Source organism: Glandiceps talaboti, chromosome 3 (assembly GCF_964340395.1).
Source record: "Glandiceps talaboti chromosome 3, keGlaTala1.1, whole genome shotgun sequence".
NCBI classification, from domain to species: Eukaryota; Metazoa; Hemichordata; class Enteropneusta; family Spengelidae; genus Glandiceps; species Glandiceps talaboti.
Window position 1 is genome coordinate 18,266,733 of NC_135551.1, and position 17,500 is coordinate 18,284,232.

The 17,500-nt window shown below is 36.1% G+C and overlaps 1 protein-coding gene across 1 annotated transcript; it reads left to right on the forward strand.

The window, feature by feature from the left end:
• The first annotated feature begins 426 nt into the window (after positions 1-426).
• Positions 427-16,708, forward strand: LOC144433146 (DDB1- and CUL4-associated factor 6-like). Its single transcript, XM_078121456.1, has 17 exons — positions 427-572; positions 2,701-2,762; positions 3,624-3,794; positions 4,652-4,756; positions 5,541-5,654; positions 6,034-6,169; positions 6,564-6,786; positions 7,829-7,908; positions 8,283-9,245; positions 9,912-11,020; positions 12,183-12,421; positions 12,587-12,718; positions 13,238-13,442; positions 14,114-14,270; positions 14,943-15,028; positions 15,729-15,834; positions 16,212-16,708. The coding sequence occupies exons 1-17, from the start codon at positions 491-493 to the stop codon at positions 16,271-16,273; spliced, it is 4,032 nt and encodes a 1,343-aa protein (XP_077977582.1). The 5' UTR covers positions 427-490; the 3' UTR covers positions 16,274-16,708.
• The last annotated feature ends 792 nt before the right edge of the window (positions 16,709-17,500 follow it).

The window sequence follows — 17,500 nt, forward strand, 5'->3', positions numbered from 1 at the left end:
TTATTTCTAGGACATATTTTCGTCGCAGTAAAAACGTGATATATTGTGATAATAACTTTTTATTATCAAAGAATTGTATCTAAGTGATATCCATAATTATAAATTGTTTAAATTTTGATTCAGATTATTAAATTATAAGAAGTATATATAGAACATAAGAGACATTATTTCGAATTCGATTGTTGACAATTCGTCAAAAAAAGAGCGAACGAATTTTGACATTCGTAAATCGTATGTTCGTGAATTTGTCAAATATGTTATTTTGCTATGAAATAATCAAATGATGATAAATTGGAATATAGCTATGCAAATAAGTTTAGTGATATCAATAAATATGTGCAAAATTTATGAATATCTAATATCTTGTTCGACAGAATGGTCTACTATTTTCGTGTTACAAGATGGCGCACCACTGTTGCAGGTAGTTCCTTATTCGTTTCTCCCCAAATTAAAAATTGTAGGAGTAAAACGGTAGCCCATTTATGAAACCATGGATAGCAGTATCGTCTGGGACATAAATTGGCGTTCTCTTGGACTTCAAGATGAAGCCGGAGTTCGACGCAGCGTAACAAGTGAGTATGAAACATTCCATAAATTGATAAAATTTTATTAATGAATCGTAGACGAAGCGTCGACATGTCAGCGGTCCAATTAGTAGTTGAAACGGTTGACGATCTAACGCAAGTTTAGACAGACCCCTATTTTATTTTTTATGGATATCAGGATATGCGCTATATTTACAATAAGTGTGCGCTTTCCGCTACGATTGTACAACGATTTACTAATACGTTGCAGAGATTTGGTATCCAGTGTGCAATCTCATTGAATAAAAAACAATCACCAAAGGAAAACAAAAATAAACAGAAAACACAGACGGTGCAATCCCTGTCTCACGTGTTGTAACACGTGTATGCCATTGTCATTAGTAACCAAACATCTATCCCATACACAGGGTCTGTAACCAAACATATTTTTAAGGATTTGTTAACAATTTCATCAACCCATCAATTTATTGCATCTTATTCAAATTCAAGACAGTGTGATCTGATTTATGTACAGTATCAAGATGTCACATTTGAGATATAATATAACATAATCTAATTTAATTTAATTTAATTTGATAAATATTATATGTAACATAACAGCATAATAATTAATATAACTTATGTTACATAATGTAATTAGATAATTTGGGGAGTCTTCAAAAATCAGTAATTAGGGTAGAAGATTTCTAATGTATTTTTTATATATATACATTTGTACATTAGCGAATAAACTATGAATGAATGAGAAGGGTTCCTCCCCATCCCCATTCCCCCTCCTCTCCAACTTCCAAGAGATGGGCCTGAGTGTTTAACCAGTAAGATCTACTGCTGACAAGACTATAACAAATATTTCAAGTTCCTAAGACAAAACATATGCTTGTTCAGCTATTGTGTTTTGTTTGAATCCTTACAAGTCAGTGATTATAAACAATAGAAACAGCTGGTCAGTGTCCTAATAACACTTGATATCCCTTTGGTCAGTACATGTATGGCTTTATAGTAACCTTTCTCTCACAGCTACAGCACACATAATTTTCATGAACTGTGGACAAATTATTTGTCAGTGTTATAAATTGTTCATGAAATCCACTCAAATTTATATAGGGGCATACTGTAGAAAATTAATATAGTTATTGTAAGAAAGACAGATGTTTGGATCCTAACATTTTGTAAACCAATGTACTGCTATAATTTTAAATCTGCAATTATGATTTGACACTTCCCATCAACATTACAGCTGCACTAGCAGCAACTGGAATATTTTTTAAAAATGTTTAGTTATGTACAATAACTTACTCGTAATATTGTACACCAGTATCGCATCACTAGTGAGTAAACATATTTTTTGTGGCTACATGTATACACATGATAAATCAAATCAAATGTGATTTTTGGATCCACACCCAAACATCAGCACCCTCAACAGCGATCATGATTTCAACGTGTTTCTGTACTGCTTATATGGATAATACCGACCACTGATTAACATGTACAGTTAATTATTGGTATTTTTAATAATTTTGCAGAGAATATATTGTGGTTGTGTCTGATCAAAAAATGTTACTCGTTACACCAGTATAGTTTTAACATGGTGACAGATTCAAAACAAATCTTTCATACAAGGTTAAACTTGTCACTACACTATACTACCTAAAATTGACCACTTCATATCAACATAATTATATAGAGATGGAAATACAATGTCTTTTTAAAAGTAATTGACCAATTTTTAGCAAATATATCGTTGGTTACACATATTTGATGAAAAAAATATGTCCCAGTTGCAGCTAGTCTGTATTTTTAATGTCAAGTAATTTTGGTCTGGTTTTGATATATATTAAATATAGATCCTAAGTTGACTAATGATTTCTGAAATTTACTACAACTTTTTGAACCCAATTAGTAAGTTTACTAAGAATTTTCAAAAAGCCAGAGGAAACCGAGGTACATGTAGTGCAGGTTTGATTTAGACCTCTTCCTATTCACTGCTCAGAAAATAAGTTACCAGTAAAAATGACACTTTGTCTAATCATTGCTTATATTTTGTGATGTTCGTCATAAAATTACCTTTTTTTTAAAAAACAGTTCTATGGTTTATAAATTGTAGTATATGTCATGTGACAAATCTTTTCTTTCCTTTTGTGTGAAATTTCAGGCAGTAAGGGATTTATGCAACGCTTGAAGCTTGATCACACCCTGAATGTACACCGTGGATGTGTAAGTAAAATATGGATTCTGTTAAGAGAATGTGACAAATCTGTTTGAAATGTGACATATATATAAAAATTGAAATCTGTTGTCAGGATAGTCATAATTTTCAACTGATGATACATTGAACATCCAGAGTTCTCAAAGAAGAAAATGTTTTCTTTGTTATCCCAATTTACTTTATGGTTGAATGGTACAAGCTGTATGGCTGAGATGTGTGAGTTTACAGGCCTTAGTTATATTGTTTACAAACCATGTCAATGTTGATTATACATTGTTAGTTACATGCCTAATACAAATATGCATGTATAAAGATGATGTCAGGCAGGGTAACTCTTGTCTAGTTCAACCTTAGTTGGCAATAACTCACTTCTGCTCAGGAAAGACCTTGTACTAGCCTGTTTACAGCTCTGATACATGTATGTTATTTCGATAGCTCTCATATTCCTCAGCTTGTCTTAACTTCCCTTATCACAAGGATATTACGTTTTCAAAATATCCCTATAAACTGATTAGTCTCCCTTTGATTATTCAAATGAAGTCATTTATGTAAATTAACCTGTGCAACTGCTATAAACACTTAGTGCAGAAATCACTGTTGTCTATGTTAAAATAGTTACCTTTTAGCCCTGTGAACTGCTACATATACACAACACATGAAGTGTGAATGTTTAGTTGTAAACTATGGGTATTCTGAGAATGACTTTTGGGCTTATTATGGCTAACTGAATCAGTTTGAATGCGAAGTACATGTAAGAGAAGCTAAGAAATATGAGAGCTATTTGAGTAACACATCATCACTGTAAACAGGCTAATCTGGTACAGTTGAAGGGCAGGATGTTAAAACTTTGTTTTGTTTGTGATTTGTAGGTAAATACAATAAGTTGGAGTGACAGTGGACAAACCTTGCTATCAGGTTCAGATGACAGGAAACTCTGTATTACTAATCCACACACCAGTAAACTCATTGCTACTGTAGCTTCAGGTCATAATGCCAATATTTTCAGTGCAAGATTCATCCCTAACTCAAAAGACAAGCAGGTACAGTTACTTAATGTGATGTTGGTTTATCTTTACTCTTTACTAAGCTAACTTTTAGCCCAAGTCAATTGAGACATGATATCTCATTTGAAATCTTAATTTTTGTCATGAAACTGTGTGTGTGTGTGTGTGCGTGTGTGTGTGCGTGCGTGCGTGCGTGCGAGCGTGCGTGTGTGTATGCATGTGTGTGCATGTGTGTGCATGCATGTGTATGTGTATACATACGTATGTGTAAACTAGATTGCACAAATGTGCATATACCTATCTATGCATTTATGGCTAAAATGATGTAGGCCTGGTGTTTCACTCATGCAACATGACATTTATTACACACCCTTAGACAACTTGTAATGCAAAAGAATCAATTACATAGGTGCCACACATGGGGATGTATAAACAGTCAAGTTGAAATGTTGATTATCAGTTAGAAAATAAACAACTGTAGTCATTAAAATCATCAAGTCCATGTGTAATGTTTTCATTAGAAGCCAGTGTTCAATGTGATTGGGCAAAGGAAGGATCCTGCTGCATTTGTTGTGTCTCTGTTATTGGTAGTCTAGAGTTGAAATATGTCTATCTTTGTGTCAAAAATGTTATATCTCATGGGCCTACATAATTTTTAGCTATATTTATTGTGCTCATAACTTATAATGTCATGTATTGAATAATTGATGTACAAATATTTATAAATATATTTGTTTGGCTATTCTAAATCTGAAAACATTTTGCAAGTTTGTAGCTAATGACCATTTTAAGAACTTTGTGTTCTTTAATTAGTTCAATAGTGCTTACTAAGAAAATTTGATTGCAACCCACTAAACTGTAAACGTTATCATCTTATTTGATTAATGTTGTAGACGGTGTCATGTTCAGGAGATGGACGGATATCTTACAATGAAGTGGAAAGAGAAGACTTGTATGGTACAAGAATGTTTAACTGTCATTATGGCTGTACATATGAAGTAAGTAGCAGTATTGTGGATGATCTTGATTTATTTGTAGACTCCAATGAATTCGGAATGTATATTTTGTTGTCATCTCATCTTATGGTAACTTTATTTTCAATTTTGATATACTCATTGTACTTTGCAAAACATGATTGTTTTTTTATATGTCGTTCATTCTCAAGTTGATTTTTTTGGGGCCATCTGAGACTGGCAAACTGAGACTGGTCTCAGATGGTGATTTTTTGCCAAACTGGCGTTTTTTGTCTTCTGAGACTGTTCCCAGAGACTATTTTTTGCAAACTGAGACTCTCAGTTTAATGTTTTAGGTATCCTTACATACCACTCAGCTGGGTTGACTGAGGCACAATCATGGTTCAAGTCTTGACAAAGACTTTAGTCATTCAAGAAAAATTGGCACTGATGGGGTTCAAACCTACAACCTGCAGTTTCCAAGCTGGCTATGCTAACTATTCGCCCATCATGATTCCATAAGCATTGATCACATACAATGTATTGGTACAGTTACTTTAAAAAAATGGCTGCAAAATGTTTGACCATAATGTGGCTCAATGCCTTGCTGTTAGATTGTAAGATACATGTAAGCAGTGCTTTTCAGCCAAAATCAGGTTTCTGATAGGATGGTACGCCATATTATAATTAACAGACCAAATACCTGTTAAAATTAGACGTTCTTGTGTAAGAATTCTTGACAAAAGCTTTACACATGTTCAAAATATGTGAAGGTTGTGTGTTGTTGCCAGCACTATAGGGTATATTTATAATTGTATGATTTCCACAGATAATGACAGTACCCAATGACTCCTATACCTTCTTATCCTGCGGTGAAGATGGCACAGTGAGATGGTTTGATCTGAGAATGAAAACAAGATGTATCAGTGAAGACTGTAGAGAGGTAAAAATAGCATTATAGTCATGTCTACTAGTTTAACCAGTAACTAAAAATATGGATTAAGAGGTTTTTGTGTTTTTCTACTGGTGTATCAAGTATGCATGTGTGTGACTACTTTGGGATATTAACACAACATTCAAATGATTTACAAAGGTTATAACACAAGTTTCATGTATTCAAGTTTCATGTTCAAAACAATAGGAAATCTCCTATAATTCCCATGTTTCCATAAAATAAATTCACTGCTTCTAACTTGCTCCTCATTTACAGATTGAAAAAAAAGAAAAACCTGTAATTATAATTTTATTGTATGTTGTGTGATGAAACTTGTAAGTTCTAGGAAATGTACTGATCATGGGATTTCGTGTCTCCATGGTAACAGGATATTTTGATCAACTGTCGTCGTGCTGTGACATCACTAGCCGTTAATCCTATAATCCCATATCAATTAGCTGTAGGCTGTTCCGACAGCTCTGTCAGACTCTTTGATAGGAGGATGTTGGGTACTAGAGCAACTGGTAGGTTTTCATTCCATACATATTTGATAAAGCCTTACAGGGTATTCACCACATGATGAACATTGCTATTAGACAAAATATCATGTTTGGTCACAGGGGGCAGGAGGCATATATCTGAAGATTTTAACATGTTTTAGATTAATTTTATGTTCAATAAAGATGATAGTATAAATGTTGAGTGTATTTTATTCCCAATGTTTGTAGCTGTTATCAGCTGATTTTCACAGATTACACCATGTGGGTGGAGGGTCTATGCTTACACATAAGGTGTTAGTTAATTCATTGTTTCGCCACACTTCAGTCTCTTCTGTAAACAGTCGATCTCTTAGCTCATGGTCTTTTGTATTTTGTCAAAATGGTGACCACTGCCCACCTCAATGTCCTTGTCAAACAGGTCACTATACTGGTAGGGGTATTCAAGGAATGTTTGCCAGGTTCTGTCCTCCTCAGCTTGTCAGGAAATACTGCAGACCGACATCACTAAGCTATTCACCTGATGGGGAAGAGGTGGCCGTCAGTTACTCTTCAGACTACATCTATTTATTCAACACCAAGGACAGAGGAACAAAAGAATTGAATACTTCCACTGCACCAGCTCAGAAATCAGAAGCAGAACCTTCACCAGGTGCTATTCCCAAATCTTCCAAGTCTAAAAAAGGAAGTACAGAGTCAAAACCACAAGCAGCATCTGTATCTGCTTCTACCAGCAGTGGTAGCCGAACAAGAACGGAAGAGGCGCCAGTAAGTGTTGTCTGGTACACTAAGATCTCTATTCTCCAATATTTTTCTTTGTTCAGCCAAGGAAAATACCAGTAACCTAAGGGGCCTTGTCACTACAAGTCAAAAGAAGAGTATTGACAACTCTTTGGTCACAAGTACTTTCTGGCTGAATGAAGAATACTGAGGATTACATATAATTATAGCCTTGAAAGCATAATTTATGACATTTGGAGAAAAATAATGACAATTTTCGATATTCAGATTCATCATATTCTGACTCATTCACGTTCACAACCAATAATGTAGATGTGTGAATTTTGTAACATAGAATGACTAGGGTATAAATTCCCATGTTTTCTGTTCGAACATGTTCAACTTGGCTTGCATTAGGTCTAATATCCTCTATATGTAACACCATAGTAGATGCTAATACATGTGTATGTCTATGGGGCTTCATGCACATACATGAGATTCACAGTAGGCACATACCTCTCAACCCCCCATTACATACAGCCTGTGAAAAAACACTGATGCATTTGCTTGCTCATGATAAACTGGAATATGTCATTCTTCATACAAAGACTTACAATGTAATTACTGTTGATAACTTGTCAAAGCATACACGCCACATGGACCAGGATGCCATAACTCAGTTAATTGATAGAATACTACTTGTTATGTTATAATCAACGAGTACGACTGTTAGTGTCTGATACTGCTAAAAGTTTCATCTGAACCTGCATCACAGGCACTCATCACTGTTCTTTTTGTATCACTGTCAGTTGTATCATTGTTTTTTACCTAATTTTGTCATTGTCTTATGTCTTTCCTCAGCTCAATTCATTCAAGCAAATGTTTTTTTGCGAGTTACATGTTTGTTTAGCTGTTAACAGTGCATTCATTACTGGGTATCATTTGTCTTCTATAGCCACCCATTCATCCTGTTAAGAGATTGCGTCTCCGTGGTGATTGGTCGGATACAGGTCCTAAAGCTAGACCACAGAGTGAAAGACAAGAAGGTGAGTTTTAAATTTAAAAACTTACAGGTAGTGAAAAGATTTGAATGTTATTTATCACATTCAAGTACAGGTAGTTACAGGCCTGGTTTCAATCCCTGGTTCAGTGTGCACAGTACCATCAATAATAAGTTAACAGGTAATGCACATGATTAGAGAGATTGAACCATTTCCAGTAAAGGTTACATGTATTTTTTAAAGGGGAAATTTTTTTAAATCATATTGTGTCCACTCTCAAACCCTGTTATTAATAAACAGGACTTCTCCCCTTCTCTCTTGATTGTGACCCTATTAAAGAAAGATTTTCATTAAATTTATGAAAAATTGTGGGAGTGTCAGTGTCAGTTTCTGATGATACCATTTCTATTTCGTTACAGAGGGTGAGCGACCACCACATGTATCATTGATGCAGAGAATGTCAGACATGTTTACAAGATGGCTAGAAGATCCATCGTCATCACATGCCAGTCGGAGAGCAGGTGAAAGACGGCCACAAAACAGCCAGGAAGGAGAAGATGAAGCCAGTGCTGCTGTAAGTCCATCACAACCAGCAGCAGAAACTGAAAACAGAGAAGGAGAAGCAGCAGCTGCTTCTGCTGAAACCACTGATGAATCTAACAAGGCCAGTGTGGAGTCAAAAACTGATTCTGCGGGTGCAAGCGGGACTACAAGCGCTGCAAAAGAAAGTGAATCAGAACCACAACCTTCAACTTCTACAGACTCAATTCAAGATGCTCCTCAAAAAGAGGAGTCAGTAGTGCTAGCCTCCCCTGAAACAGGTGAGATTGCATCATCACCTAAAAAAGACAAACCAAAGATATTGCCACCCACAAAACCAACAGAAATGTCAGAATTGGAATCAAAAACTGTGTCAGCACCTAAAACAGAAGAAAAATCAGCAAAATCAGACACTTCACTGCCTACGGAATCAGAAGAAAGCGCAACAACATCACAAGATAGACCGAGAGAGGACAGAGGTGCTGTGACGGAAATTTCAAGAGATATAATAAGCATTGAATCCAGTGAAAGTGAAGAAGAAGAAGAAGATGAGAGACCCCTCGCAGCAGTGCCAATCAGGACAGTGGAATGTGAGATTGAGATTAAAGAATGTGAGTCGTCTTCGTCTGATGACGATACGGCAGCACTTGAAAAGAAAGCCTCAAGTAAGGAGACGATAGCAGCTAAAGATACAAAGCAAGCAACTGAGAGTGGAGAATCCAGTCAAAGTAAGACAGTGGAAGGAAATACAATGGATAGTGACAGACAAGTTGATGCAGATGAGAGTAGAGAGGAGCAAAGTACAGGAGGTGCTGCTGGTAGTGCCATTAATACTAATGATGGTAAGGTTCAGTCTTGTTACCAGTAGTGCTATACATTGTGTGATGTGGAAAGGCTGTATGTAAGGTCAGTTCATTCATAATGTATATCACGATGATACTGCTGTTTTGGTTGGGTGAGCCCAATAACAGAGGAGGTAAATCTGGTTACATGTTAAATAGGGTTCCATAACGTATACCATGATTTTGTTTGGGGACTCGGTAACAGAGGAGGAAATCTGGTTAACTTGCATAGATTTCCATAATATGTACCACTTAAGTTGGGGAACATTTAGTTTGAAACCTGGTAAAAAATACTTTGGGAATTCAGTTGGTATCAGTGAGCCCTCTAATGATAGCCAAATTTTGTTGTTGTGAGTGAAAATGATAGAAACCGGCATTTCCTGTGAGTCACCATACATGTACAGTAAGAGATAGGGGAACACCAAATGGCTTAGAGGGCACACTGGTTGGTATTCACCTACTTACCATCCTTAAAGGGCTATATGTAAATCCCATATCACCAATTAGTGTTATCATATCACTGGAGCCATAAAAGATTACAAGGTAGCATTGTTTTGATAGACAGCTGTCATTCCAGAAGTAAAAATACCCACATCCTAAAGACCCCATTAAATGAAATGAAATGGAAGAATCAAGAATCCATTTGTTTTATTCAAATTATTTCAGATTCCAGCAGTGATATTCCAGGTATTCGCAAGTCAGAGAAAGCACTTACACAGGCAGTGATAAGTCTACACTATACAACAGAGGGAATGGAAAACAGTACAATTAAATTTGCTTTCCCTAACCAACCTAAACCAACTAAAAAGAAAGAGGAGGCTACAACACCAACTTCCTTGCCAGCCTCCACACCGCAAGAAAGTGAACCCAAACCAGGCCCATCAGGTGTGAATCAACCAAGTGCATCTCAATCTGAAGCTAGTGCTGCTACTGCTACGACTACAGAACAGGAGAAAAGTAAAAGTGACGAAGATGAACTGACTTTTTTAAACAGGCCGACAAATGACATAGAACTAAGAATGTTGTCAATACAGCCTGGCGGTAGCTCTCTCGATGTTCAGCTTGCGACAATTAAAAAGAAGCGTAAGCGTATGGATAAAAGTTCAGACAGTTTGTCGGATGACCCACCAACTGAAACAGAACCTAGAAAGACCAGGCAACAGTCTGGCAAACGTACTAGTAAAACACCACGTGTTGCTGGCAATGATGATGATGATCCCTCTAGTTCTGATTCTAGTGACAGTGAGAACCAGAAATCTAGGGCCTCAGCCCAAAGGTTGCCAAAGCAACGTTCAAAAGATGAAAACGATCAGCAAAAGGAGGACGAAACGACAAGTGAACGAAAGGACAGGGGTTTGGGTTCAGGTTCAGATTCAGATTCAGATTCAGATGTCGGGAGTGATTCCTCATCTGATTCTAAACATGGTAGGGGTTGGTACACAAAGAAAACAACAACAGAGAGGGGAACTGACAGTGAGAATTTAAAAAGTAAAAGTGAACATACGGATTCAGAACAAGTTGAGACAAAATCAGCTGAGAAAGAAAGACAACTCTGTGACTCGTCCATGGATGTAGGAGAAACTGTAAGTACACAAAGCAAACAGTCAAAAACTAAAGTGGACACGACGACTGCTGATAGTGATAGTGTGCAAGCTACATCATCCAAACCAACACAAGAAGACAAGCAAGATGAGAAGGAGGACAAACATTTACACTCTGATGAATCAAGAGAGATATTTGCATTGAGAGACAGAATTGAAGATTCTCATCCTATGGTAAGTGTGCAAGAGACTGTTGTGAGGGAGCAAGTTTAGAGTAAATGGCCTCAATCAGGTTTGGCAGATGTGTGAGGGCGCCCTCACCTGGCATACCTTACAGACTACCTCAATATGCAAATCTATTCAAATTCATTCAAAATGAAATATTAGATATGGAGACAGTTGATTAATGTTTTATATTCTATCCATTGAAATCAGATGAAAGAGACATTTACTTGTGAGATAGTGATCAATAATTACTACCAAACTAGAGTGACTATAGAGTTTCAATTACATGTACTACCAAACGAGAGTCTCTATAGAGTTTCAATTACTACCAAACCAGAGTGACTAGAGTTTCAGTTACTACCAAACCAGAGTGACTAGAGTTTCAGTTACTACCAAACCAGAGTGACTATAGAGTTTCAATTACTACCAACCAGAGTGACTATAGAGTTTCAATTACTACCAAACCAGTGACTATAGAGTTTCAATTACTACCAAACTAGAGTGACTATAGAGTTTCAATTACTACCAAACTAGAATGTCTATAGAGTTTCAATTACTACCAAACTAGAGTGACTGTAGAGTTTCAATTACTACCAAACCAGAGTGACTATATAGTTTCAATTACTACCAAACTAGAGTGACTATAGAGTTTCAATTACTACCAAACTAGAATGTCTAGAGTTTCAATTACTACCAAACTAGAGTGACTGTAGAGTTTCAATTACTACCAAACCAGAGTGACTATATAGTTTCAATTACTACCAAACTAGAGTGACTATAGAGTTTCAATTACTACCAAACTAGAGTGACTATAGAGTTTCAATTACTACCAAACCAGAGTGACTATACAGTTTCAATTACTACCAAACTAGAGTGACTATAGAGTTTCAAATAGGCAGCATGGGGTTTATTACATCTCACCCAGCGCCTTTAGTAACACATCACAGAAAAACCAAGTACAGACATTGACAGCACACAAGAATATAAATGATACATTTCATCTTACTGTGAACAAATCAAAATCACTGTCAAATGAAACAATGAAGATTCTAACACAGAACATTGTTTGTTTGTTTTCAAAGTGAGATAAAATGTAGATAAAATTAATGTCATTTGTTACAATACATGTGTGAGATGTTAAAAAAAAATATGACAACTTTCCTTTATTCAGGAGAGAAAAACAGGACAACATACATCATCACCTGAGAAAGGTAGACGGATTAGTTTTAGTGGACCAAGTACATCCACTACAGAGAGTAGTACGGAACCAAGTACCACCACTAAGACTACCACAGCAACAACAACCACCACCACCAGTAGGACTACCACCACTCAGCCACAACTAACCAGAGCTGAGATATTGGCAGATCAAAGAACAAGGACTGAATCAGCCGATATACAGGAACCCAGGTAAAGTTAAATATTAAGATTCTATTTTACAGTTATCATTGATTTAAGTGACGGGTAGCATACTCTATAAATCTAGGGTATTTGCTGGTTACTAATATGCTTGCGTACCGGTGCAAGTAATCTCTGGTACATAATTATGTAATGATTTTGTTTATGTCTTGTTAGGAGTCCTACCATAGTAATGGATGTTGCAGCTAGTAGCTATCAGAATGACACTGATAGTGATGACAGTGATGAACTTATTCTGGCACCACCAAGATCTAGACAGAGACAGAGAGAAAGGCAACAAGAGAACAGGTATGTAGGGAAAGAAGAATCTCAAGGTCATGTACCGTATTTTCACCTATATAAAAAGTTAACACCAGTATAAGGCCAAAAACAAAAGAATTGTTTCTGGTCAGCGCGCACTTCACTTAAATACCCCCACGTCGGTTTTTTTGTGTGTTTGTCCAGCCCATGCAGTCTGCAGATCTGGGGAAAACACAAAAATAACCTGCCTTACTTCAGTGAAGACAACTGCAGAGCCAATCATGAACAAGCAAACGACATCTGCCCCACATACAAACTTACTCTAAAGTAGTAAATAAAAAGAATAGTACCTGTCATGTATAGTAGATTTAGTGACAGGTTTGTTGAGAATTGAAAAAGAAAAATTTGTGTCATCGCACCTCTTTAGACAAAATGTCCTGACCAGAAACAATTCTTTTTTTTTTCGTCCTAAACTTCTTGTCCTAAAGTTTGTGCCATTTTAACACTGGCCCTGTGTTAACACAGAGCTAGGCATTTCTTATAAAATGTCAATTGTCTGTACTGTAGATCTGGTACTACTGAGGCAAATGAACGTAGACCAACTGATGAAGAGAGATTACACTCTCCGGCAGCTGACTCGGCAGAATCAAGGATCAGGGAATTGTTCCGAATCAAGAAGGAACAGAAAGAGAAGGAAGAACAAGAAATGAAGAATGTACACCAGCCATCTATAAAGAGAATATTTAGAGGACATAGGAACTCTAGAACTATGGTTTGTAGCTTACATCATAAATTTATTACACACCCTTAAGTAAAGATTGTAACTAAATTTTAAAATCTAGCATGCATGTCTAGTGATTTGTTTATATTGCAATATGTGGGCAATATATGTGTTAGTATGGGACCAGTTTACTCCGTACATTAAACACAGTACTGTGATGTGCATACAATGTATATTGTAACCTGTGGACAATATGAATGTTACTATGGGACCAGTTTACTCAATACGCTAAACACAGTTAGTGATGTGTATATATTATAACCTGTGGGCAATATAAGTGTTACTATGGGACCAGTTTACCCCAAACATTCAACACAGTACAGTGATGAGCATATTGCTGCCTCTTGTCAATACTATTGTTGCCATGGAAGCCATTTACTACAACACAATCCAGTGATGTGATTCAGCAATAAAATGTTGTGATTTCAACATCTCCTAATATTTCAAAAAAACAAGTTACTGGAGGCATTCATTTCCTTTGAAACAGTATAACAAAAAAATAAATATTTTCTTGACACTTTTGCAAATAAATTTGTAGTCCAAAAAATTCAGTTTAAATTTCTTCTAAAGAATTTAGGAAATATTGAAACTTTCAAGAAAATAAGTCGTCAGTTACATTGTAATTAAACTTATCTCTGTATTCAATATTTTGCTTTTCACAGATCAAGGAAGCTAACTTTTGGGGAAATAATTTTGTTTTGAGTGGTTCAGACTGTGGTCATATCTTTATCTGGGATCGGTATACTGCCAAGTTAGTCATGTTATTAGAGGGTGACAAACATGTTGTCAATTGTGTACAACCACATCCATTTGATCCCAGTAAGTTACCATGCCAACTTCTCATTTGGATATTAGTAATTAACTAATTTGAGCATTTTTACCTTCCGTATAAGGAAGGTTATTTATTGCAATATCTGAAATGGTGGACTCTAGTGAAAGTTAGGACTCGTTGAAAATATGCCAAACTCAACTTTTCCTGAAGCGGATATGTACAATGTGTTTGCCGGAGTTCCGAAGCCACGTTTTATTTATTGATGTTGTAACTAATTTCAACAAGGCGTGAAGGAACAAGAACCTAAAGGTTTGCCCTTACGGAAGTCATTCAGTTTACATCTGGTAAAGATTTCGTTTTGCCATTTCCATTGTCCCAGTCACATGGTAATTCTGACAACAAAGTTACAGGGTTTGTAATCAAAACCAATGTCAGTCCAACTCTAGCTAGTAGTCACAAGTATATGTTTTATCACTTTTATGCATTGACTTGATGAGTTATAACTTTGAGTTCAAATTGAGAATATGCAAGGATAAAACTAAGACTGTAAAGTACATTGTCACTCTACCCTTATTGACCTCCTCCTAAGTGTTGGCCAATAGTTTGAGGGCGCCCTGTTACAATAATCCTTACAGACTGGTATAAAACAAGCATTTATTAAAAAAAAATTCCCAGAAGAAAGTTACTGTATATGTTAATACATCAGCATTGTTTTACAGTTCTTGCAACTAGTGGTATAGATTATGATATCAAACTATGGTCACCACTCAGACAACAACCAGAATATCCAGACAATGCTGAAGAAGTAAGCATAATTTTAAATTAATATTTTGGCCAAGAGGTGTGGGAAGTTTGAAAAATAAACCTATTGTTAAGTTGTCCAATTAATAGAGATAACATGCTACTGCCATAACAAAAGTATACCTTATTGATCCAAATTAAATTTGTAAATTGATATAATTAATTAATCAATCCAAAGAATTTGTATAGCGCCATACGACGTAATGTTCTATGGCACTGAACAGGAACAATAGTAGATCAATGTAAAAAGTTAGAAAGCTCTGTAGACATTTTATCATCTTTTGTGCAGTTGAAAGTGTTGTAGTGTTAAAGCAGGAGGAAACCAGAGTATCTGGGGAAAGCTTCTTATAGATCGAGTCAGCACTGGGTGGGTTTGAACCCAGACTGCAGTTGTAAGAAGTATGTGAGGTGACTGATCAGCCACCGACAACCCTACGTCCATGTACTTCATGTTCAACATAGCAAGTTATCTGGAAAGGGTGGGAAGGGGGAGGGGTGAGCGTCTTGTAGAAACAATTTTCATGTGATAGTACTTTTTACTATACATTCCATCATATTACAAAATACTGATTTTGTTGAAAGCATTTGGATGCCTAGGAATTTGATTGAAGGAAGAAAAATTAAAATTCAGAGTTTTTGAGAATTTATTGACTATCAACACTGATACTATGATTATTGACTTCCGAATTCCTTGTTGATTTCAGGTGATGCGTATAAATGAACTAATGTTGGATGAAACCAGGGATACAATCACAGTACCGCCATCATTTATGCTAAGAATGCTGGCATCTCTTAACCACCTCCGAGCAGGTATGAACGTTTTTTTTTCATCAAAACATAGTGTCTGTGAAGATATGAACATCAATTATCAAGAGTAGTTGTAGTAGTTGTAGTAGTTGTAATCTACACATTCAGGTTTTGTTCCTGCTGTTAATTGGAACCGAATTCATATAATATAGACGGTACCTGTTAGCATGTGACACAGTAATCCCTTCCACATATCATTAGCAAAAATTAAACTTTCCAAATTTCACTTGAAATGTGTAAATCAAAAGGTATTTGTTATTGCTGTATACTTCAGAAAGACTAAATGTAAACACTTACGTTTAAAAAATCCTGTATTTTTTTATTACATTTAGCTAATAAATGTATTATTCTCTCTTTTGTTTCTCTTCTTTTTTTTCCAGAGAGGAGGAGATCACGAGACAACTCATCTAGTAGCAGCGACAGTGAAAGTGAAGTCCCCTGAAAAGGCAAACAAGATCTTTGAGTGCGTCATCTCCAAGACTGTATCATTGGGTTCACAACTTCAGAGATTGAAAGTAAAATGTACCGCTGGTCTCTTGCCTACCCATCAGTCGTTCAACTTGCCCTTTTCAGTATCCATGTATACTTAGACGCTACTATCCCCCATGTAACAATAATGGTGCTCTCTGTGTGACAGGGAACAATAGGAATGGTACAAAATATACAGAAAATTAGGAGTGACCAGGGTACTATGAATTTAGATGCTTTACAGGATTTTATCTTTATGACTTTTAAAAAATGAAGAAAAGCTAAAACTACTCAATTTGTGTGTTAGTTTATAGAATGAATTGTTCTTGCATCATCTTTAAAGTCCTGCACATATGACAGGAGTAGAAAGTTAAATCATAAATGGAGTTGATGGTTAGAGTTTTACTGGAAGAATTAATCCCAAGTAGCTATAGAAATATTGGAATTTCTCATACTATTCTGGTATGTGTGCCGATTCTCCTGGAATGAATTCCCTGAAGTAGTAGTCTTGGATACCCAGACTTTCATCATTAGGGGCTCTCTCTACTGCTTACTGCCCCCCCCCCACCCCCCCCCCCACCCCACAACCACCACCATGATTCTGGGGAAATAGTAAATGAAATTTAATGACTTCCGTTTTTAATTAGGACAAATACATCATGATAAAGTGCACTGCTAAGAATGGGATATTGAGTGTAATCCCAGGTAATTCAAGCTACTGTGCCACAATTTTGGACAGTCTAAAGCAATAGATGCTGGTTTATTTCAAATAATATGATTTTACAAACTTACTCTATAGCATTATTCACATGAATTCATGAATCCTAACTGAAGCAGAGGGCAAGTAAATAATACCTGTTCTTTCAAATAATATGATCCCCCCTGGGCAGACTTAAAGTTCACAATAGTATTCTAGTATATGTGCATCCTCCCCACTCCTAGAAAACATGTGAGTGGTTGTGATTTCTGGCATTTTGCTTTCCTTGATTACGGATAAATAAATCCACACCATTTCCATGACTCACCAGGAAACAACTCTAAAACAGTAAAGAATAAAGATGAAACTCTAAATTTTCAAGTGAAGTTCATATCTTAATTTACATTTGATGGAATGTATGTAAGACCTGTGCAGATCAATTTTACACAAAATTCGAAATGCATTTTTGGTAATATTTGAGATTGGCAACGACGTTATAAACTA

Coding starts and splice junctions, on each gene's coding strand:
- LOC144433146 (XM_078121456.1), top strand. CDS start 491: ATGGATAGCAGTATCGTCTGGGACATAAATTGGCGTTCTCTTGGACTT. Junction 2,763..3,623: donor TGAATGTACACCGTGGATGT/GTAAGTAAAATA, acceptor TGTGATTTGTAG/GTAAATACAATAAGTTGGAG. Junction 3,795..4,651: donor CTAACTCAAAAGACAAGCAG/GTACAGTTACTT, acceptor TTAATGTTGTAG/ACGGTGTCATGTTCAGGAGA.